The sequence below is a fragment of the Lissotriton vulgaris genome, chromosome 6 (assembly GCF_964263255.1).
Source record: "Lissotriton vulgaris chromosome 6, aLisVul1.2, whole genome shotgun sequence".
Taxonomy (NCBI): domain Eukaryota; kingdom Metazoa; phylum Chordata; class Amphibia; order Caudata; family Salamandridae; genus Lissotriton; species Lissotriton vulgaris.
This window is the reverse complement of record NC_141694.1, coordinates 1,236,799,941-1,236,825,167: the sequence shown is the minus strand read 5'-3', so window position 1 is coordinate 1,236,825,167 and position 25,227 is coordinate 1,236,799,941. Positions and strand designations below refer to the sequence as shown.

The 25,227-nt window shown below is 43.8% G+C and overlaps 2 protein-coding genes across 2 annotated transcripts in view; both read left to right on the top strand.

Moving 5' to 3' along the window:
* The window catches only part of SLC60A2 (solute carrier family 60 member 2), a 413,461-nt gene that overhangs the window by 79,676 nt on the left and 308,558 nt on the right, over nt 1-25,227 (top strand). The gene's annotated exons all lie outside the window — the stretch shown is intronic.
* On the top strand, nt 15,793-17,844 carry LOC147708681 (uncharacterized). The gene has a single exon (XM_086925760.1). The coding sequence runs from the start codon at nt 15,793-15,795 to the stop codon at nt 17,842-17,844; it is 2,052 nt and encodes a 683-aa protein (XP_086781886.1).

The window sequence follows — 25,227 nt, the reverse complement described above, 5'->3', positions numbered from 1 at the left end:
TGCCATTGTCGCTCCCACCCCCCTCCTGAGTTCTATGGGGCGTGGCTCATTCTTTTTACAAACTTCTAGGTTCCTCGCAATAGAGGTAAAACCCCAAACTTACAAGTTTGTTTTTTCCTTCTTCTTTTTTGCACCATTTTACACATAGTGCTATTTTTAACTTTCACGACCATTGGCAGGGCGGGCCTTAGCGCGCCCCTCCTGTCATTGGGACACTCGCAAACTGGTCCTGAAGAAAGCCCTGTAAAGTCACACATATCACGGGCAGAAACATGTTGACCTCCTTCTTAGGGTAACACCAGTATATTTTATTTGGTTAGTTTTCCCTACACATAATAAGTTTTTAACATGTCAGGCTGACCAACCAATAAATGATTTTTTGGTACAACCTCTGACATTTTTAACCTTACTATAATTTTTTACTCTTCATCCTCACAAGAAACCTGCTCCGCAGTCTCCTGGCGTCGCAGCACACCGGGGAGGTACTCGATCTCTCCCGGTGGACCCGATGATGAAGCATGTCACCACTAGGGTGAGTGAGGGTTTCCTAAAAAAATCTTGTATTTTTCCATGAAATTGGTCTTATCATCTGACCACTTACAACTGGCCTCAGACTTCACGTGCGACAACCACTTTGTACCCCTCCCTTACGGACACTCTTTCTTTGATTACTTGTGGCTTCCAGAAAATGTCTGAGAAAGTGAAATCGATGGAGGTGGTAACGAAATCCCTAGTGGAGGACGTCTCTGAGCTCCAAACGGAGATGCAAAAACTGGCGATAGAGAATAGAACATTGCGTGAAAAGCTGGACGATCAGGAAGGTCGCTCAAGACGGAACAACATACGAATTCTTGGAGTACCGGAATCCGAAGGTGTTAGAGCAACTGATCTCTACGTGGAGGACCTAATTAAAAAAGAGCTCCAACCCAAGGGATTGTCTGCCTTTTTCTCTGTGGAAAGAGCACATCGAGTACCGGGGGGGTAAACCTAAGCAGGGAGCGACGCCGAGACCCATCTTGGCTCGTCTTTTCAACTTCCGGGACAGAGACGCCATTTTACAGGCGGCTAGGGTGTCCCCTCCGGTGAAGATCCTCAACTCCACTCTGGCCTTTTTCCCGGACTATACGGCGGAAGTTGCGCGCCGTAGAAGGACATTCCTGGAGGTCAAGAAGGAACTGAGGGTGAGAGAGATCCCCTACTCCATGCTTATTCCGGCACGGCTGAGGGTGGTATCTGACAATAAAACGTGGTTCTTCGACACTCCTGAACTTGCGAGAGACTGGCTCGATGGATGGAGACCTGCAACACAACCTCGTCGATCCAACAGATCGAAAAAGGACAATAACGTGAGACTCCCGGAGGGCTCACAGACGTCTCACAGGATGGAAGAAGACAACTCCCAAGACGAAGATGCGGTGGAGGAAGGCGCCAGCAAGGGACACTAATTCTCATACAGGACATACTAATTTTGCTTCCATGTTTGCATTCTGCCTGGGGGCCTGCTACAGGACACTGGGCTAGGGACTTCCAAGGAGTGTATGTGGGGCCGCCGGCTCCGGAGACTCTTAACCCCCGCGAGCAAGTATTTGGTGTGGGGAATGGGACAGGCACTCTGCTAAGTTGGGGGGGCGGGCGGTTCTGAGTCCGTATAGCAGGGGGGCAGGGAGGGGGGTTGTTCAGGGTGTGGGGGGGTTTGGTTTTTCGTTTTGTTTGACTCAGGGAATTAATAGGCAACACGGCGAACTGAATGACTATAGGGGTATGTACCGAGTACTATGGCACGCAGATGTTGAAATGTACAGACTAAACTTGATAGGGGTGCATGGCGCGTGACTTACAATCTACTCCTCAACATGAGAACATAAGCACAGGTCCGATACCTCCACTACAGGTGATGTCCTGGAACGCAAGAGGTCTTGGGGATAAGATAAAGAGAGGGTTGGTCCTACAGGGTATTAAGAGACTGAATCCAGATCTAATCCTTCTTCAGGAGACGCACCTAGTGGGAACGGCGAGCAAGGCATTAGACAGAAGGGGATACAGTATGGTGGTACACTCGGACTTTACCTCCCGGTCTCGTGGAACGGGTATACTAATGAAAAAGGCATCTCGCTTCATACTGCATTCCACGAGAACCGATGAGTATGGCCGCTTCGCTGTGGCGATTGGACAATGGGAGGGCAAGCCACTTAACGTAGTCTCGGTATACATTCCACCGGCGCTGCACGCGACCACTCTACCCGAGTTAGGGAAATTACTGTTAAATCTCCCGGAAGGTGACCTAGTGGTGGGGGGAGACTTCAACGCAGTGGCACATAACACTCAGGATAGGTCCCGGCCAGAACACACGCGTCTGGTCCGTCCCGCTTTCAAGAATTCATCGATGCACAAGGGTTGGTGGACGTTTGGCGGCATCTTTACCCTGAGGACCGGAAATACACCTATTACTCGGCAACTCACAATAGTATGTCTCGCATAGACTACTTTCTTACATTGGGGGACGGTCAACTTACAATTAGTGATGTGCAGATTAGGCCCAGGGGTGTTTCAGATCATTCCCCCCTAACACTGAACATCTCATGCCCGGGGAGGGTACGCAGAAGACTATATCCAATTTATCCGGGGTATATCAAGGTACCATATGTACGGAAAGAAATAAAAAAAGGTGACTCGGCACTACTTTGCCGAGAATACTGGTTCGTTGACCTCTCCCACTACTCTATGGGAAGCATACAAAACAGTTTTGAGAGGTCATGCCATTACAGCAATCACAGGGCATAAGCGCATGCAGCAGCAGGAGTTGCGGGACCTAGAATTGGACCTAGAGGTAGCAAACATAGCCCACATGGAACACCCGACGGAGGAAACACTACACACACTTACACTAAGCCAACAAGCCCACACTGATCATATCCGCCTACAAACGATGGAGAATATAACTGCAACGGCGAATAGAATATATGATATAGGTGACAAGGCCAGTAAACTACTGGCCTGGTTAGATAAGAGAACAGAAGGTAGCAGGACCATACAACAATTGGCAGACCACAGTGGGACACTACACTCGAACCCGTCGGAAATAATTGATCTCCTCGCAGATCATTTTCAAGAGGTATACACTCCTGAAAGGGAAGTTACGGAGGCTGCTGCGACGCTGGCCCTCCAACTGGTTCGCACGCCAACCCTGCCCCAAGATGCAGTGGATGAACTGGAGGCAGACCTGACAGTACAAGAGGTTCAGGCAGCAATTAACTCACTTCACACAGGAAAAGCAGAAGGCCCCAATGGGATCCCGATTGAATGGTATCAAACGATGTCTGACACACTGAGTGAGCCACTATTGGTGATGTTCAAGGATAGCTTGGAGCAGGGGGTACTGCCCCAGGATCAACGACTAGCCACTATAGTTGCCATCCCGAAACCGGGCAAGCCTCCAGCAGACTGTACCTCATACCGACCAATCTCGCTACTCAATGCGGAAGCTAAGATACTGGCAAAGCTGTTGGCTACCAGATTGATGCCCCACCTTTCCCTCCTGATCCATCCAGACCAATCCGGCTTTATGCCACATAGGAGTACGGCACTTAACCTTTGAAGAGTGCATGGCGCATTAGCGCGGGGCCCCCAATTGACAGAACCAGCGGTCATTCTTTCGCTGGACGCCAAGATGGCGTTCGATTTAGTGGAGTGGCCATACCTTTTCGCATTTTTAGCGCACATGGGCTTCGGCCCCAAATTTATAGCGTGGATAAAACTCTTATATACGGAACCTGTAGCATATGTGACGGCCAATGGCCACGTTTCACGTGACATGCCACTGGCTAGAGGAACGAGGCAGGGCTGCCCGCTCTCCCCTCTGCTGTTTGCGTTAGTTCTGGAACCGCTAGCGACTATCATTAGAGATACTCCTTTGTTAAAGGGGGTAAGCTGGGGGGAGCATTGGGAGGACAGAGTCTCCCTTTATGCTGATGATATGTTGATATACTTGTCAGATCCGGCTGAAGGTGTTCCTATATTACTTGACCTGTGTAATGCACATGGTGTTTACTCCGGCTACACCATAAATTGGTCAAAATCGATTATATATGAACTGAAGGGTCCCCTGCCGCATATACCCAGCGAATACCAATTGACCATTGCACACCCCTCGTTTAAATATCTAGGCATTTATGTAACCCGAGACGCCTCGCACTACTTTACACAAAATTTGTTACCTCCACTCACTCGCTTAAAAGCGGATGCAAGATACTGGGCGAATCTACCATTGACGCTTCTGGGCAGAGCGGCCTTATTTAAAATGAAGGCACTTCCGCGTTTTTTATATATATTGGAGAATACACCGACCCCTGTCCCACCCTCATATTTTTGGAAGGTGACAGCAGTCCTTTCAGGGTTGTTATGGGGAGAACGCCCGGCTCGAGTGGCGCATATAAAACTTAATCGTGGATGGTACGACGGTGGGATAGCACTGCCAAATTTACAGTTATATTACTGGGCGTCCCAACTTAAGGTGATAAACCAGTGGATCCACGCACCACAAGACGACCCGGCATATATGGCTGACAGAACCCAATTAGGAACACACAGCCTATTGGCACCGCTATATAATAAACGTCTCTTGACAAAACTGGTAGGCCCGACAAAGCACACGGTAACATTATGGCATAAGGCGCAGGCTAGATTAAAATGGGTGGACGTTATAACCAAACTCACACCCCTGTGGGATACTAAAGCATTGGGATGTCTTAGACATAGCAAAGGATTTACCCTATTGGACACTATAGGGATCTCCACAGTGGGAGACCTATGGACGAGTACTGGTGTGATCCCATTCACACTCCTACAGCAACAATATGACCTAGGATCCACTGAGACATATAGGTATATACAGATCAGACACGCATTGATGGCGGCTATAGAGCCGGGGACCAAAGTCCCTGAATCATCTCCATTAGAAGACCACCTGCTCACTGATTATATGCAAACAGGAGCTACATCACTCACTTATCGAAAACTGTTAATTAATCTACCGGACCCACTAATTAAATTACGGGATAAATGGGAGACGGAGTTGGGAGAAATGGATGAAACGGACTGGAATGCCGCACTAGCATCCCCGAGAGAGGCAGGAGTATCGGCCCGATTCCGTCTAGTACAAGTAAAAATACTACATAGGCTCTACTACACCAGAACTGCTTTGTATAGAATAAACAGGGCGCAGCATCCGAATTGTCTGAGAGGTTGCGGAGAGGAAGGAACACTCCTACACACACTTTGGGGATGTCCGGTCATTAGCGAATATTGGAGGTGAATTATGAGGACCGTTTCACAAACACTGGAAGTTTCACTCACACCAGACCCGAGGGTTTGCTTACTGAATGTGTGGGGGAGGACGGATCTACCTAGACAGGGGCAACAATGGGTGGTGATAGGAGCGATGGTGGCCAAGGGCGACATAGCACAAAAATGGGGGGCGGCGGACGCACCGACATTGGCACAGTGGTGCACACACATGGACAAATTGATGATTACCGAGTGAGCGGTGTATAAAATAAGAGCCAACCCTCGCAAATGGAACAGGATCTGGTTACCTTGGAACAAGTATAGAGGTGATCTGTGTGACCCTTTGCCGGAAGAAGGAGAGGATAGCTCTGATGAGGAGGATGAACTTTGAAACTAACTCATACTCATGGACGGGACGCTGGGAGGGATATGGGTGTGATGGTAGGAGACCATGGGGAACTCATGGGTAAGAATACAGCGTAGTACATCAGTAAAGCCCCACCGATATAGATGATTGTCCGTGTATTGAAGCTCTACTAAATTGTTTAATGTTCCTAATGAGTCTATAGTTCTGTTTCAAATCAAAACAAATAATTAAAAAGTAAGACTATTAATTCTGTATACACTGATGGAAAGATTGACGCATCATGATCCTCATTGCTGCCGGTCCGGAAGGTTGTCGGCTGAATAGCTGTGTATCACAAGCATAGGAATACTTAAGTCGTGACAATGTCCTCTATACACGCCAACGATATAATGTGTAATTGTCAACTGCAAATAAAGTCTTACACCAAGAAAAAAAAAAAAGATCCTCCAACCAAGCCCTCGCCGCAGTCCCACGCATCTATAGATCCACCATGGGAGGAAGATCTTTCTCCTACCTGGCGGCCAAAACCTGGAATTCTCTCCCCACCCACCTCCGCCTTACACAGAACCACATCTCCTTTAGAAAGGAACTTAAAACATGGCTATTCGATAAATAATGCACCCCCTCCCACAAGCGCCGTGAGACCCTCTGGGTGAGTAGTGCGCTATACAAATTCTTGAACTTGAGGTTTACGTGACTTCCATCTCATGGTGATGGTTCTGATGGCTAGTATTAGCGCAAGGTCTATGAATCGGTATTGTACCTGGTGTTTGGATAATCGTTTGTGGAGGCTAAAATGCATTCCTCTACTGTATTTTGGATTACGTGATGCGCAGCTTCCCAAGTTAATTTTTCTAATCGTGTCCCAGTACCCCTTTACTTTTGGGCACGCCCATAGCATGTGAAGTAGGTCCGCCCCTTCTGGCATACATATCGGGCATGAGTGTTTCGTCTGGGGAAACATTCTATCCATTCTACGCGGGGTCAGGTAAGCTCTGTGTAATACCATAGTCTGAATACATTTTAATTTTGCATTTCTCGAGGCTTTCCTGGGGTGTTCAAGTACTGCCGACCATTCCTTTTCCGTCTGGTCTCTACCTACGTCCTCAGTCCACACGGTCTTCAGTTTATTCAGGGAGACTCGTGTATAGGAGCTAATGCCAGTGAACAGCCATCAGATTAGGTGTCTACCCCTTCCCATATAATGTACCATCTTGACCAGCTCGTTATTGGGGGGTTCCCTTCTCTGTGGAGCCCAATGTGTTTTTATGTATTGAATCAGTGCAGCATGTGTTAAATACAGCTGTGCCGAGGCTCCCGTCTTGTTAACAAAGGTGTCATGATCGAGCAGTGTCTCGTCCCCGAATAAATCCGCCACTGTGCTAATACCCACATCTAACCAGGGTGCTAATTTGCGGTTAGTGAGCCTGCCGCCCGCCAATGGGATACTTAACAACGGGATTTTGCCCGCGTATGCATGGGGTGCATACATATATTGCAGCGCCGCCTTCCAGCACTTGAGCGCAGTGTTTAACAAAGGGGCGAGATCCCTCGGGGGTCTATTATCAGGCAACAGCAGGACGTGTAGCGCTCCTTTATCAATGTCCGTGTCCGTGTAACCTATTTCCTGTAGATTATGCCCCGCCGTCCAATATGACAGCCACTGTAATTGACAGGCGTAGTAATAGGCGTGGAAGTCCGGCACTCCCAGACCCCCATACGAGTACCTACTTGCAATTTTTTGAGGCTTATATGTCTTCTACCCTTTCCCCAGATAAGGTCTGTCAGCAAAGTATTCAGTACTTTAAATGTGGCCTGTGACACTATTAATGGTAAATTTGTAAAATAATACAATAATCTTGGCAGAACAACCATTTTGGCTAGTGCCGCTCTTCCAATAACAGACAATGGCAGCGCAGTCCAGAAGGTGAGACTGGATCGCAATGCTCTGATTGTTCTGTGTAGATTGCCATCTATCATATCTTCATGTGTCCTGTATATCTGAATGCCCAGATACTTGAATGTGGTCGGTGTTACCTGAAGTCTGGTATCCCCAAATTCTGCGTCTATGACATCTGCGTGTTCCGTGAAAAAGAATGCATGTGATTTTGCAGTGTTTAAGGCCAAGCCAGATAAGACTTCTAATTGGCGGTATGTCTCGTACATTGGGGTCAGGGGCAAGTGGAGGTCATGTAGGTACATGATAATGCCGTCGGCGTAAGCCGAGAAGAGGTGTGTTGTGTTCCCTATTGGTATCCCCCAATCAAGGAAATCCTCTTGCAGTTTTATTGCTAATGGTTCCAGTGCCAGTATAAAGATGAGAGGCGACAAAGGACATCCCTGCCTGGTCCCTTTATGTATGGTGTATTCTTCCGATATATGCCCTCCCTTTCTGGCACATGTCGTTGGGGCCTTGTAGAGTAGGCGCAGCCAGGTTATGTATCCCTCCGGTATCCCAAATTTCGACAGTGCCTGAAACATATACTCCCAATTGATGGAGTCAAATGCTTGTCTGAGATCTAACGAGATACAGCCTGCATGAGGGTATTGTTTTGGTGCCTCTGTCATCAAATAATGTAGTTTTCTAATAGTTAGCGATGTGCTACGTGCTGGTAAAAACCCAGTTTGGTCTATATGAACCAGTTTCGGTAGGTACGGCAGCAACCTGTTGGCCAGCACTTTATTCAAAATGTTATATTCCGTGGATAATAACGATAACGGGCGATAGTTAGCCATGTTCGTGTGATCTCACCCTGGCTTTGGTAACGATATAAGTAGTGCTTGCTCTGTGGTGAGGGGAAGTGAACTCTTTTCCCATACTGTTTTGAATAATCCCACTAATTGGGGTATCAGGGCCTCTGCATATGTGGCATAGAATTCAATGGGGAGTCCATCCATACCAGGGTTTTTATTGCGCGGAAGCGGTTTCATAGCGACTCTGATCTCATGTTGTGTAATGGGTCCGAGAGGCCTTTCTGGGCCGATGCCGAGAGCTCCGTAAACCTTAAAGTGGATAGGAAAGCCTCCGTTTGTTCCCATGTAGTGTAATCCGACGCACCGTATAGTGTAGCATAGTATTGCTGGAAGGCAGCATTGATATCTTCCTGACTAGTTACCGTATTTCCACCCCCTGTGCTAATTTCGTGTATAACCACTGTAGGAGGAGCATCACAAACCAGTCTAGCAAGCAAAGCCCCTGTCTTATCTGCTTCAGCATGGGCACGTCGTGTATACGCCTGATAGTTTATGACCCTCAGTGATTCTAAGAGCTCAGCGGGCCTGATTAGTGCCTCCTGTAATGGGCTCTTTTGCTCTTCGTTAGTTATTGCTTCTTGTTCTAATCTGCCCATTCTCTCCTCCATCTCTACTAGGGACCTATGCAGTTCCGGCCTTGCGCCCACGGTCACACTAATCGCTTTCCCCCTTATTATTGCCTTAAAGGCATCCCACTCCACAAGTCTGCTAGTTGCCGTATTGCTATTTTCTGCAAAGTAACACTCTATAGTTTCTGAAAGGTCACTGCGGAACACTGGGTCTTCCAACAACTATGGCCATAAACGCCATGTGGGGACCGGGGTGGGCACTCTTCCCCATGCAACAACTAACTCCAGTGGGTTATGATCCGAAAAGGTTTTGGGCAAATATGTGGATTGAAGCACTTGTATTGCTATTCTATCAGAACAATATATCCTGTCTTTTCTAGTGTGGAGATCGTGTACTGTGGAATAGAAGGAGTATTCCCTATATGTAGGGTGCTGCATCCTCCAGACGTCACATAGTCTTCATCCCTCTGCCCACCTGCCCAATGCCTCAGCCTGTTTAAACACACCAGCTCCATGCAAGGGCGGGTGTGATCTTTCCATGGACACATCCATTATTGCGTTGCAGTCCCCTCCTACTATCCACGGGTGTGTATCCCATCCCGCCAGTGCCCTGCTCACTATGTCCCAATACTTATCTAGGTCAAAGTTAGGGGCGTATACTGTACCCAGCACCACTAGTTGTCCATCTAGCGTACCCTTCACAAACACATATCTTCCCAATTTGTCAATCCTCTGATCTTGCGCTATGAACGGCACTTCATGCCGTATCCAAATTGTGGTCTCCCTCGCATGGTTAGAATAAGAAGTTGAAAAAATGTGTCCCCACCTCGCTTTCCACCATATGAGACTCCTGTAGGTATACTATCTGCGCCTTACGGGGTAGTAGGTGCGCATGTATCCTGTGACACTTCTGTACTTTCCCCATATGTTCCATGTGGAGAAGTGTGGCTCAATGATTAGAGCAGCAGACCCTGATGCAGAGGTCTAGCCCAGGCCAGGGTTCAATTACCCTCCTCAGCGGGTCTTGGGCTCAAACTTCCACGGACCTGATAATTCTCGCCTCAGTGCCTATTCCAATCATGGAGTCCCACTCTGCAACTCTGGGCAATAGCTTGCTTAATCTCCACACCGGCCCCCACAACGCTAAGGATGCCTGGCCTCCACCTTGGGGGTGCCCAGGAGTGGACGCCTCACAGGGAAAGCCAGGATGGGTTCCACAGCGGTTTTTTGTGTACAAGCGCCTTGAGACCCTTGCGGGTGAGTAGTGCGCTACACAAGTATCAATTTACAATTTTATGTTATTATGGTGTGTTTGCCCAGCACATGCATCGTATCGTGTTCTGTGTCAAATAGTATTGCAACATGGTTCCCAAGTAAATGGGAGAAAGCATGTTATAATGCTAAATGGAAACAGGTTAAATATATATCTATATTTCACCCTCCCTTGCCAGTAGGTTATTTTATAACTAAAGAAGGTCTCTTAGGCTTGCATAGGCGATCCCATACCATAGCAGGAGTGAATCACATCGAGTTCTCCAAGTGTATTTAATCATGCCTACACAGTGCCTTATTAAAGGCGCCAGTGTCTGAGTTGGCCATAGCTGCATATATGTTATGGCTAGAACGTGCGCTGATCAGTTCAAACAACAGCAACAGTGTTGATATAACCTTGAAGGCCTCGGCACTCACTGTTCAGACTAAGCTTACGAAGCAAGTCTAGCAATGTAGAAAAACAAGTTATTCTCATGTGAAGCAAAACACTCAGCCTAACTCTAAACAATAGCTAACGTGTGTGCCGTGTGCAAAAGAAAGCAAACGGTAAAATGGCGTTTAAACTTCTAATAAGCTCATGCTAACTTTACACTGTATTAATGCAAGGCTCAGCCCCACTACAATAAAACACTACTGTTAAGTTTTTTTTCTATAAAAAGTATACACGTGTTTTTAAAATTTACTTAAAAAATACTATAGGTTATAGCATAGGTTTTCAAACTGTAGGGCGCGCCCCCCTGGGGGGGGGCAGCATCCCCTCAGGGGAGGCGCGCACTCCAGCCCACCACTTCTCTTCCATTGTTGCTTTCAGCGCAAAACGCCATGTAAGGTTGAAAGTGCTTTACTCCCTGCTGCTGTGTGTCTCATCTCGAGCTGCTCCTGAAGCTGGAGCTGCTGGGGGCTCGGCTGGGCAGTGTCTAGAGTCTTATCTCCAGCACGCCTAGGCTGTGCCTGCCTGGCTGGATTTCCACAACACCCCCAATAAAGAGAATTTGGAAATACATGTTTTCCAGGGAGGAAACATTCCTAGCAGGAAACCGTACCAGGAAGGCGATCAAAGGCATTCCTATTTTCACCAGTGCAATAAGGGGAATCCAGGCGGATTCCGGTTTCTGATGCTTTTTGTGAGTCTGTTTCCATAATCTGTGCCAGCCACTGAAATACGTGGACTGGGTCCCGGTACAACCTGCTCACACTAGGACACATTCAGCGGTGTCCACACATTGTGTGTATTGCATGGAGAGCAGCAGCTTGTAGGGGCCCAAGGAGATCTCTTAGGTTCAGTTCCAGCAGGGTGCGATTCAAATGCCTCCCTCAATTGGCCATCAGCTAATCCTCGCTGGGAGCTGGCTGGGGCCAAACACCTCAATGCCAGTGCTTAACTGTGATTTGGAGATAGGTTTATTGAGTTCCATCTCTGTATGCAAGTGATATGCATGCACTGCTATAACGACAGCTGTATCCGTCTATGCGTAATTACACTAATCATTTATTAGCTTACTAGTAAGCGTCTACTACCGCCAAAATAGTAATATATATTAAGAGAGATGGAGAAAAGAACAGGAAAGGTCTAAACTTGTAATTTGCAGTTTATATGCTGCCGTTTGTTTACGGGTCATTGCTCTTTAAGCTATTATAGAGACTTTAACTTGTAATATGCTGATAACACAAATATCTCTGTAATAAAAAGCAGTGGGTCTCTGCGCTTTCTGCATAAAATACAAACCTGTGACTTGCATGTTAAAGGTTGCGCTTTGCAGAAGGCACATTGGCCCGCTTTGCAATTATCTGATTAGTCAAATCTGTGATCAGGTAGCACACAGATCTCTACAGCAAGTGCCTTAACCACAGGAGTTATGTTGCCTCATCATACCAGGGTACTTGACTGGTATACAACCATCTTAGCAGCAGGTCCTTATCCACAGAAGATATTTTGAAAGGCAGTCTGTTTTTGGCCAATTAAGTAAGCCTGATTTCATGGGACCGCAGTCACGGTGGCCAAACGAGATATTGCAGCGGCCTAGGCACAGGTCAACCCCCCATAGCATAAGAAAATGGCACTGAGGTGTAGATTGATCTGCGGCTCAGGAGGAGCCCTTACAGACTCGACTCTGCTGAAATTGGCAAAAGATGTTGTGATGTACTGTCCACACCCCAGGATAGGAAATAATTGATTCCAACAATGGACCCCCAGTAACAAGGACAAAAAAGTTGTGTAACAATACCAAATCATATGAAATAAAAACCTTTGGTGCACAAGATCGTCAGGTACATAATGTTGTGTTCTTAAACATATTGTGCATTCAATGTCCCCTAGAGGTATATATATAAACATCACATATAAAGATTCAAACAAAGTTACATTTAAAACTGATACAGCATCAGAGTCAGTCTTGTAATATGCATTGCACCTCGAGGGATGTGCATTTAGGACACTTGAGCAAAAAGACATAACAAGATGCTAATCAAACCAGCTTGGGTCCATAAATTAACAGAAGATAAGGACCATAAATTGTTCAGTGTAATGTGTTTGAAACAAAGTCTCAAGGCTATCATGGTTTATAACATTTTAGGAGTATGGTATGTTTGCTGGGAATAGGCATAATGAAATGTGGTGTCCTGTAGCTCATGTTGTCATTATTCAGTGTTGAGGCATGCCAATTGCGCATTGCTGGGGTCCTGTTCGTTCAGGCCTTCGGCAATGGTGTCCTGACGCACCATCCATTTGGGTTCTCGGATATTCAAGATCGAGGTGATGTTACCCCCTCTAGGCCCCAGTTCTGCTTTTTTTTATTACCAGCCACTGTAGTTGGTCCGGATTGTGGCCCATTGTTACAAAGCGTCAACTAGTGGAGTCCCCGGGACAGAACATCGGATCCTGCTCTGATGTTGGAGAATTCTCGGGTTATTCTTCTGTTGTGTCTGGCCCACATAGAACGATCCACGTGGGCAGATTATCGCATAGATGACATTCATTGAGTTGCAATTGGTGAAGGAGTGGAGAGCAATCGTGTGTTGTTTGTAGGTAAAACTCTTGGTAGAAATGGTGGTATGGCATGCTTTGCAGTATCCACACTTGTAATGCCCCTTTACCTGTGGTGAGTTCCAAAGTGATTGAATTGTCGGTTCAGTAGCAGTTTCTAAAAGGGAGTGAACCACATGATCTTTGACACTCATCGCTTTTTTGAAGGAGTGCATGGGTGAATTAGGTTAGTCAATTCCGTCCAACACTAAGTCCCAATGTTTGTTGATAATTTCTTAATAGCATTGCTTCTGGTGGAGAAAGTTGTTACGCACATTATTCTCTGTGATGATATGTCTTTTCTCTCCCTGGGGTTTAGTAGAGTCTCCCGTGGGCTGAACCAAGCTCTTTTCTGGGCACTTTTGACCAATCTTCTTCGATATCCTCTTGTCATCAGGCAGGTACTCAAGGTTGTGGTGCAACAGCCAGAGCCGATGACCGCGGAGTGGGGGAACCAATTCTTGGTATTTTCTCAACATCATGTGAGTCTGGGCAAATCACTTAATCTCCCTGTGCTTACAAAAAATTAATGTGTGTCTGTGTAATGTAAAAGTTTCCCCTGTAAAGTGTTCCAATACCTTTGGGTAATGTTGGCTCTATATAAAACTGAAGAAAATATATTACAAAATGTTGTGAACACTCCCGTTTCCAGGTACTGCTCTAGACTGGAAGTGGAGCACAACCTGAGGATGGCAAAAACAAGAATACATCCACACATTGTCTGTCTCTGTGGAGAAAAACAGGCACACTCTTCACCTGTATTTTGGGAGTCTTTTTACTAATCAATCCTAAATTTTGTGTTTTATGTGAAAAATAAAGCACCAATGTAATTTTTGTGCTAAGTTTTTGGGGGAGACTTTTCGTATGACCTTTATATTATGCACAAGCACTATAAAACTTTAGTTTACTAAACACTCTTACTTTATTTAATATTATTTACCTTTTATGACCTGGGCTCTGCAGGAGGGAATGGCCATCAATGATGTACAGTACCAGCTTCCGGAACATTTTTGTCAGAAGGTGGTGGTGATGGGGGGGGGGCTCGACGTGTAAAAAGGGTTAGATGGGATAGACAAAAGTTTGAAGACCTCTGAGTTATAGGGATATTGTAGTTAGATATTGACATTTAAAAAACATTTGAAATTCACTGGAAAAACCATAGGTTTTAGGCAGGTTATAGTTAGGAATTATCATTTAAAAAACCTTAGAAATTCACTGAAAAAACATAGGTTTCAGTGGTGTTATAGTTAGCTGGACATTTCACTCATACAAAACCATTGAAATTCCTCCGTTATAGTTAGTTGTACTAACTGTAACTCTCGCGCCCGCAATCCATTGGTGATGATGTCACATATTACATCATTCATTACATGGTTTATTAATATATATATATATATAATATATATTAATATATATATAAAACCGGCAGACAAAGGGGGCAATATTGTCATCTAAAATAAAACAGATTATGTGGAAGAGGCCAATCGCCAACTGAATTATGCGACGAATTACAAACTGCTACAACGAAATCCAACTATTCAAATGACGAATGTTTTACACAAATCAATCAATGTATTCCAAGAAAAGGGATTAATTAGCAATGAGGAGAAAAACTACCTTACTGTACTACATCCAATAATCCCAACAATATATTTCCTGCCTAAAATTCATAAGGCATTGCACAAACCACCTGCCCGTCCAATAATATCTAGTTGTGGCTCTTTGTGTGAAACCGTCGCATCATATGTTGACTACTTCCTGGCACCAATTGTCCCAACACTTAGCTCATTTATCAAAGACACTGGTGACTTTCTTAGAAATATCATGGAAACGGAGTGGCAACCTGAGTATTGGCTGGCCACAATAGACGTTGTATCCCTTTACACGTCAATACAACACGACGTAGGATTAACAGTAATCAAATATTTTCTAAAACAAAGGCCACTATCGGAGCTACGACACACCAATATGTTGTTGGACATGATAACCTTCTGCTTAATGAACAATATGTTCCTTTTTAACAAGAACATATATGCACAGAATGGTAGAGAGTACTCCGGGGCAGAGTCCAAGATGGGGAAGTGAGGACTCTGCTTTGCGGCGGACCGAGAGCTCTTTCCCTCCACTCTGGTGTCAGCGGATTACTAGAGCCCCCTAAAAACCCCTAGAGTGCAGAAAATGAGGAACAAATCGTGATTCTATTGACCTCCTATACTGCACGAAGCAACCGGAAAAGAAGAGAGACGAAAATCGGGCCAAACCCGACGGAATGAATCGGGCTGGTATAACGGCTTAGAGCACTGCTGCAGCCCTTTTTCACCAAAACTACTTACCAGGGTCAGCTATCCAGCGCTCCACAACGCTACGCACTGCTCTTAATGGATGATAATTGCTGATTGATGCTGTGGCTTTCTACAAGAATCTGGCGAGCGGTGAGGGTCTGGTTTGGGAACCGGCTCGCTCGACCTGGCATCGACTTGTTTGGTCTGGCTAAGACGCGGCGTGCAACTGTATCATCAGAAACTATGTCCCTCAAACACCCTCCGTGCACAACGCAGAACACCAAAACCTCCGCAACAGCAGCAGTGGCGGTGGCGGCCGCTTTGCCTACGCTTACATCGACAGCTGCAGCCCCAGCCCCAGCCTCAGCCCCAGCCCCTGCTCCTCTGGCTGCCACGGTTGTAGAGACTACAGAAGATACGACGACGGGGGCTGAGAAAGCAGTATCGAACGCAGAAGCGGCAACACTGGTAGCACCGGCCCAAGGAGAATCGGACGTTCTTAATAAGGCTGCTATTTTGAAGGGGAGCGACAGGAAGGCGACAGGTAAGACGATCCTGCACCCTCCTCTGTTGAATTGCGGGACAATTCCAAAGAAAACGGCCCAGAAAGGTGCAGATATTAATGAAAGCGTTAAAGCCGGGGTGGCTTCAGGGGAAGAAGGGGGATTAGCACGTTTTCAACACACTATGACAACGGTTAATATAAACCATGATGATGCTTTTGCTCTATTAGCTCGATCAGCTACATCTCCTACCCTTACTGAAGACAGCGAGACCCGGGAGACACTAGAAAGCCCTGAGATAACAGAAGGAATAAAGGTGGCAAATGGGGTGGCAAATGGGGGGCCCCAATCATCTAACATTTCCAAGTCACTATCAGATGCTACCTCGACCTCTATTCCCAAAGCTGCAGCTATGTTTTCGAAGATGGAAGACCTAACCAACACAGGCAAAGGCACATTAGAAGAGAGCAACAGTCTTGCTACATGCTCAGTGGGCAATCATGGTTCGGAACAGTCTTTGGAATTGGCTGAGGAACATCTCTCTTTTGAGGACTGTGATTACGATACAGAGGAGGAAATGGATAAGTCTATGGATAAGACCCTGAGCAGGCTACCTCCGCAGAGGCGCAGAGGTAAAGCCAAGACAACTCACAAGAAGAGAGGGAGAGCTTTGTCTAGCCTGGCTACAGGAGCAGCCCCCTTGATTACAAAAAAAATGGTCATCGACAAAAGTCCGCTAAGAAAGTGGATCGAGGCTAAAGGGTTAGTCAAGAATATGACTTTAAGGCTCTCTGGGGGCAGCCCTACAGATAATGAGATACTACAAGTCCCCGAAATAGGGTCATATATGACGCAAACTCCCATCCATGTCCCTCTCGAGCAGACCACAGGAGAAAAAGATCTCCTACCAACTGCTACAGCTTCTGATTTACCGATATCTGTGGATATTGATACTGACCTAAATAAATCCTCTGCTGAAAATATGAATACAAATTCAACGGAAGAGATCAGGTTGGGAAACACTGGTCACCCCCAACTAGACACTATACTAAAACTTCTGATAAATCAAAGGGTAGAATCGGAGGCACACTATCAGCAATTGAAAAGTGACAATGTAAGACTGCAAACCTCCATAACTGATATAGCCTCCATACTAAAGGGCGTTACACAGGAGATAATAGAGCTCCAACAACGCACAGTCTTGGTGGAAGAAGGAACACAACGGTTAGATGTCACTGTGGGGCGTCACGATGCAGAATTAATCCAACTCCAGGGGAAAGTCGAGGACCTGGAAAACCGACAAAGAAGATCCAACCTCAAACTTTACGGAATCCCGGAAGGGCTAGAGGGATCCGACCCGAGGGCCTTCCTGGTGAGACTGTTGCCTCGCGCCTTCCCGGATCTCTTGGACTGGGACTGGGACTCCCAAGTGCAAAGAGCACATCGACTTCCACTTGGCCAAAAACGCCAGAATAGTAAATTCCCACGCCCATTCTTAATACATTTTGGTAACTTTCTGCTCCGACAAGCTGTGTGGCAAAAAGCTAAACCTAATACCCCAATAACTATTGACAATCTTACCATCTTCGCTCGGTCAGATCTTAGCAAAACCACGATGGATAAGAGATGGGAAATGCGTAAATTAATCGATCCAATCAATAAATTGGGAGGCCTAGCATATCTACAAGAACCCGCCCGACTTAAAGTGATTATGAAAGGGCGCACAAACTTCTTTAGCGAAGTACAGGAGGCACAGGCATTTTTAGCTAGCGTCAACAAAAGTAAAGATTGAAAAGAAAGAGAGGGGGTTCATATTTTTCTCTGTATAATTGAAGCAAGGGAGGCACAGTCATACTCAGCCAGTGGAACAGGAGTAAAAACTGAAGGAAATAGAAGTGATCTATACTCCTCTCTGCACAAGTAATACAGATACTTTAGATAGATAGAAAAAGGACTATGGATGGGCACAGGGTGCGGGAATACGGAGAACAAGGGAACTCAAGTTATAGGTGGGGCACTGAAACTTCAAACATTCAAACACTTCATTTTTGTTTTTTCTTCTATTTCACAATATTTAGTCATCAGTGCTGATGAAGTAATACTATTAGCTGACACCCCAGTGGGAGGCGGGAGGGGCTCTTGGTTCACTGCCGCAGGCGCTGCCTCATCAACGGCAGCAGTAGGTAAGGGGCGAGGGGGGTAGGCCTTCGCAGTCTGGGGAGGGTGTGGGAGATATGGGAAGGTGGAGGGAGGGCTGGGGAAAAAAGGAAAAAAAATATTTTCAACCTGGTAGAAGGACTCGATGAGAGATTTATGCTTGTAAAATGTATTCTTTACTTGGAACTACACATAATAATGCTGACTATCGACACTACCTTTTACATTAGAGATGCATAATATTAAATGTTTGGCATGGAATGTCTCAGGGTTGAACAACAAACGTAAGAGGCACTTAGTTGCCGAAGAACTAAGATTATACAATCCCCACTTAGTATTTCTGTCAGAACCCCATATTATAAATAAAGATAAGAAGCTGCTAAGTCAACTGGGTTTTGAGATGATAATCAACTCGGCAGTCGCTTCCCCTACAAGAGGGGTCGCTATACTAAATGACAAGAGGTTTAAGGCAGAAATAATTAAAACACAAGGTGACAAATGGGGTAGGTGGGCAATTACCCAACTGTGTTTTAACAATGTGAAGCTTGTAGCATGCGTTGTATATGGGCCTAACAAAGAAGATCCTAGAATATTCGAACAGTTAAATATAGCTCTACTAGACTGGGAGGGAGAAATAATAATCATGGGTGACTTTAATTGCATTCTGAACTGCCAGACGGATACAACTCGTCCGGGTAATTACAAACGAATGCCCAAAACTAGAACATCTATCTTAGATATATGTAAGCTACATAATGTCAGAGATGTATGGAGCTCACTATACCCAAACTCTCCAGGCTATACATACTATTCAGCTCCCCACAGGTTATGTTCACGTCTAGACATGGCTTTGATATCAGATTCACTGATGAGATCCACAACAATGGTAATATACCCACGTATAACATCTGATCACAACCCCATTATGATTGAATGTACCACCTCTTTGAATCGTAAACCTCCGAGAGCTTTCACATTTCCCAGGAATTTAATATAGAATACGACTTTCACTTCGCAACTAAAACAACACATTACAGAATTTCTGACTTTTAATAGAAACACTGCTTCATGCTTAACAGTATGGGATACATGTAAAGCCAGTATCCGAGGGTTTACACAAACCTTTCTCCTGAAACAGAATCGCGATAGATATAAATATAATTTAACCCTGACCTCTGACATCGCTGCTGAGGAGATAAAGCTTGTACAAGCTCTTAGAGATAACCTATCCATTCTGGATATCAGTGCAAACATTAGCCAGCTAAAATGTAAGACCAAAGAAACTCTCCTAAAGAAAAGGAGTGCACAGATTCATAAATATAAATTTTTACAATACGAAGGCGGTGACAAAATTGGAAAATTTTTAGCATTTAAAGTAGCAGAGGATAGAGCGGAGTCTACGATTTCCCAGATTTTGGGGGTTGACAATAAAAGATACAATCAGCCAGATGATATAATTCAACAATTTGCTAAATATTATGAAACTTTGTATACACCGGAGAACATGCCTAATGACCATATAATCGAGAATTATCTAAAAGAAAATTTAGCGAATAAGATAACAATAAACGAAGCAGAGGAACTGGCTATAGAAATAACTAGTGAAGAACTAAAGGAGGCTATAAAATCACTGCCACTAGGAAAAGCCGCTGGTGAGGATACCATCCCTCTGGAAATCTATAAATCATGCTTGGACGAGCTAACACCCCTCCTTTTAGAAGTAATTATCTATATTGGCAGAACCGGGTCAGCGCCCAGTTCTTGGAATAAAGCCAAAATCATCTTTTTCCATAAAAAGGGTAAACCTAAAGAGGAGATGGGCTCATATAAACCGATCTCCTTGATCAACGTTGATGCAAAGATTTTTGCAAAATGCTTGGCTAGAAGACAACATGGGTTTATAACAGGGAGGGATACATCAGCCCATGTTAACACTGCAATAACAGCGTTCGACATAGCAGAGGTAGAGGCTACTCCCCTTGCTATGATAATGCTTGACGCCGAAAGGGCATTCGATCGGGTGGGGTGGGACTATTTATGGCATACAATGGGATTAATGGGATTCGGTGGAAATTTTTTAAATGGGATTCAGGCACTCTATGACAATCCAATAGCATATACTAGCTATGGTGGTCTCACGTCACAGTGCTTTCCAATCAGGAGGGGCACACGTCAAGGGTGTCCCCTGTCACCTTTATTATTTGCCCTCTCACTTGAACCGTTTTTAAAAGCTTTGGATACACAGTCAGGAATAATACCCTTTAAGACTAGTAGGCAAAGCTTAAAAATCACTGCGTATGCGGATGATATCGCTATCTATTCGACCGAAGCCACCGAATCCCTAAGAGCTATCAATTATGAAGCATCCAAATTTGGCAATGTATCAGGCTACAAATTAAATGTTCACAAAACCCAAATAGTAGCCAACTTCGTCCCCCCTCAACCAATGCCTGAAATATGTAAGATAGCGACATATCTCGGAGTTAAAATTACCTCAAACATTAAAGAACTTAATACCATCAACTATAATGATTTAATGAAAACAACCATTACGAATTTAAAAAAATGGCACCGACTCCCACTAAATCTAATCGGTAGAATAAATCTGATAAAAATGAAAATTATACCCAAATACTTATATTTATTTAGATCAATCCCTTTGGCACAGAACAGGCTTTTTTTTAAACAACTAGATAGGATCTTCTGTAACTTTATCTGGGGATACAAGAAGGCTAGGAGATCGCTAAAGTGGTTGAAAAACCAAATCGGATCTGGTGCTCTTAACTTTCCCGACATTAAATTATACTTTTGGGCTTCTTTTGTAAGACGTATACGATCATTACTGAATGCTGAGGACTTGCTTTTCTATCATCATTTATCACTAAAGGGAGATTCTAAACAATTTCTACTCCGTATCACAGATCCCAACTTCTACAAAAGGGTTAAATTCAAGACGGCACGGGATATAGTAAGAATATGGAAGGATATACTCATCCATTGTAAAACCACTATATTTCATTCTCAATTAATTTTGTGGAACAATCCTGGGCTTCCGAGTATATTTAGCGACGGGGAATCTCGAAGGTGGCAACTGAAAGGAATTATGGTTCTGGGTGACTTATATAACTCTCAAGGCATATTGGATTTTTTTACTTTAAAACAAATATATGGATTGTCCGATATACATAGGTTTAAATATATGCAAATATACGACTTTCTTGTACGGAAGAACAGAATTAATACTTTGTCGAGCGGGGGTATTTGGGACCTCTTAAACTCTAAAAAAGAGAAATCTATAATCAGCTCGGCATATAAATTCTTTACAGGTTTAAGATCTGACGACAATGACGCATTAGCTGATAAATGGAATTTAAAATTTGGAACTAATCTAACAGGAAAACAAATAAGTAAATCTTACACTAATATCCATTATCATGTAAGATCATCTAGCCTACGACTACAACAATATAGAACCATATACATGTTATACTATACTCCAGAAAAATTTTCTAAATGGTCCTCAAATAACATCATGGGAGAGAAAACCAAATGCCTGAAATGTGCCGAGTATGCGGCCGACCTTGCTCATATGTTGTTTTCATGTCCAAAACTTGAGAAATTCTGGGAAGAAGTGGGAAAAATTTTACTTGCAAAAAACATTCTCAGCTCACCAATAACAGCCCCTATGGTAATACTAGGCCCACATTTGACAAATCAATCACACCATATACTGTTATCAATTCTATTTTCCTGGGTCAAATTAACCTTAGCCAGGGCCTGGATTAACCCTAACCCACCCAACGCTCTGGAATGGTGGTATTTGGTCAATGAAATTAAAACTATGGAGTGTACGTTGGCAGAACTTAGGGGTGTCCGATCGTTAAAGAAATTTGAGAAAAATTGGGGGAACTTAGAATTGAATTGACATATCCAAGACTACTATTTGTCTATTTGAGTTGTCTATTTGAGTTTTCTGATTTTTGTTTTCTACTTAATAATGTGAAAAATGATCTATTTATGTTTGATTGTGTATATACTTGATGAACTGTAACTATTCTGAATGTTTTGTAGTCTAATACCAGGTGAAAATAAAATAAAACTCTTAAAAAAAAAAAAAGAACATATATCCACAGACATGCGGTTGTGCCATGGGGGTTTCCTTCTTTCCAAGCTATGCCAATCTCCCCATGGGTTGGTGGGAGAAAAACATAGCTTGGAGAGAAGAGAATGAACAATACACCACGAATGTGGTGTTATGGCTCCGGTTCATCGATGACCTCTTCCTCTTGTGGAAGGGTCCGAAACAAAAACTGATCAAGTACATAGAAATCTTTAATATTCTACTGATATCGCAAGAGCAATGCAGGGCATTACTGCTGAAGCTAGCAGATTAGGGGATGTCTCGGGATACAAATTGAACATAAACAAAACTCAAATAATTGCTAATCACAAACCAGGGAGGGCGACTATCGGATTATGTCAGACGGCAACATACTTAGGGGTTAAGATATCTGCTAAAACTAAGGATATAATTAAAATAAATTATGATGGCTTAGTAAAAACTACTATAATTCTCTTAAAAAAGGCCCAAACTTCCTTTAAATATCATTGGTAGAATTAATCTGATCCGAAAGATAATATTACCTAATTGTCTTTATCTATTTTGTTCCATTCCTTTGTCATTGGGAAATTATTTTTTAGAAATCTGGAGGGAATCTTCAGCAGCTTTATCTGGGGGTATCGCAAAGCCCATAGATCTATGACTCTTCTAAAACGGGCTCTAGACGAAGGAGGGCTGAACTTCCCGGATTTCAAGTTGTACTTCTGGGCAATATTTGTGGGACGCCTCAGACACTTAATTAACTCGGATGGTGTAGACAATCAACCTTATTTTCTCACGTTTATGTTTAATACAGATGCTAATTTGTTTTTGTGGAGGATTAATGACCCTAACTATTTCAAAAGGGTGCGTTTTAAGACCGCCAGAGACCTGGTTAAAATCTGGCGTAACATACAGGTTTTCTGTAATGTGACCTTTTTTCATCCTAAATTTATTCTATGGGGAAACCCCGGCTTGCCGGGAATATTCAGTGACAGATCAACTAATATCTGGCAGGCGCAAGGAGTAAAAACACTCGAGGATCTGTATGCGCACAAGGGCTTCTGAGTTTTGAAACTCTTAAAATACTTTATAATGTCTCTGATTCTATGAGGTTCAAGTGCATGCAAATATTTGATTTTTTGATTCGAAAAATGAAACTTCAGAACGTCTCCGATTCTAATATATGGGACAGTCTCTACTCACAGAAAAATTAGTCATTGATTAGTTGCTGCTATAAATGCTTTAACACATATAGAGATACTGATTGTAGTATTCTGGTGGAGAAATGGAGCAGGATGCTAGGGAGTAATATCACTTCGGCGGCGATCAATGCATCCTTGCGCAACATTAACAAAGCTGTTCTTTCGTCAAGTCTAAGGTTGCAGTAATTTAAAACAATCTGTATGCTCTATCACATCCCAGAAAGAATATCCAAATGGGCTTTGAATAGTATATACAGTGATAGATCTAAATGCCCTAAATGTGCCCTAGCTGCAGCAGACCTGGTGAATATGCTGTATACTTGCCCTATGATATCAGAATTTTGGATGTCCTTTGAGAATATAATGAAACTGAAGCTAGGGTGTACCTTTTCATTAGATCCTGCGTTAGTTACACTAGATGTTAATGTTACGAATACTCCACAAAGAGCCTTAATTACCATTATGTTATCATGCGCCAAACTTATCATCGCTCGCGCTTGGATCTCTCCCAATCCCCCACACATTGTGGAATGGTGGTCATTTCTTAACGAGATTCACTGTATGGAACTTGCTTTGGCCAGGCTCAGAGGCAATAGGTCTTTAGCTAAATTTGATAATATTTGGGGGTCATTCATTAGTTGAAACATACTCATTATCTGTTGTTTACTTAGCAGACAAACTCTGTTTTTATGCTGTAAGCCTGTAACAATACCCGCATTTAACCCTATTGGATTTGATTAGAATTTACTAATAATGTAATGTCAATTCTGTTTATGCTTGGATCTCTTTATTGTTTCTTCCCTCGATCTATTTGTTTTCGTTTATACATTTATTCTTCCTGTGCTGCTAATAAAAAATTATTTAAAAAAGAAATCTTGAATGAAAATGAAGTGGAATTAAAGTTTACTTTCAATATCCAGAAAAAAGAAATAGATTTCTTAGATACAAAAATCTACGTAAAAAACACCAAACTGGAAACTACAGTCTTTAGAAAGAAAACATCTACAGTGTGTTACATGGCACAAGTTTCCATCATGCATCGTTAAAACAAAGTATTCCCTATGGCAAATTTTTGCGTATGAAACGTAACTGTTCGGAAGAAACAGAAATGGAAAGCAAATTCAAGGAAACCAAGGCACGTTTCTCTAACCGTGGATATAAACACGCTGATATTGCACGAGGAGAACAGAGAGCAAGAACCAACACAAGAGCAGAAACGCTAATACCCAAGAATAAAAAGGAAACGAAATCAAATGATGATAAACCTCGACTGATCCTCACCTATTCAAAAGAAAGGTTCAAGATACGACACATTCTAACAAAATACTGGAATGTACTGAAAAAGGACTCAGAAATTGGCTCCCTGATAGGAGACAAACCGCTGATATCATTTTGCAAAGCTCCTTCAATTCAAGACACTTTAGTTAACAGCCATTTCAAAAGAGACAAACCAGCTACATGGTTGGACAAACGTCAGCATGGGTTCACCAAATGTCTATCATGCAAAGCTTGCAAAATTGGCCAGAATCTAAAGTCTATTAAAGATCCAAAAGGAAGAAACTTTGAAATAAGAGACAAAGTAACTTGTGAATCTCAGTTTATGGTCAAATACAGTGCTTCTGTGGTATGAAATATATTGGCCCAACTATCTGTCCTCTCAAAAAGAGAATACTGGAGCATACAAGATCGATCCAGAATAATGTTTACGTTACGC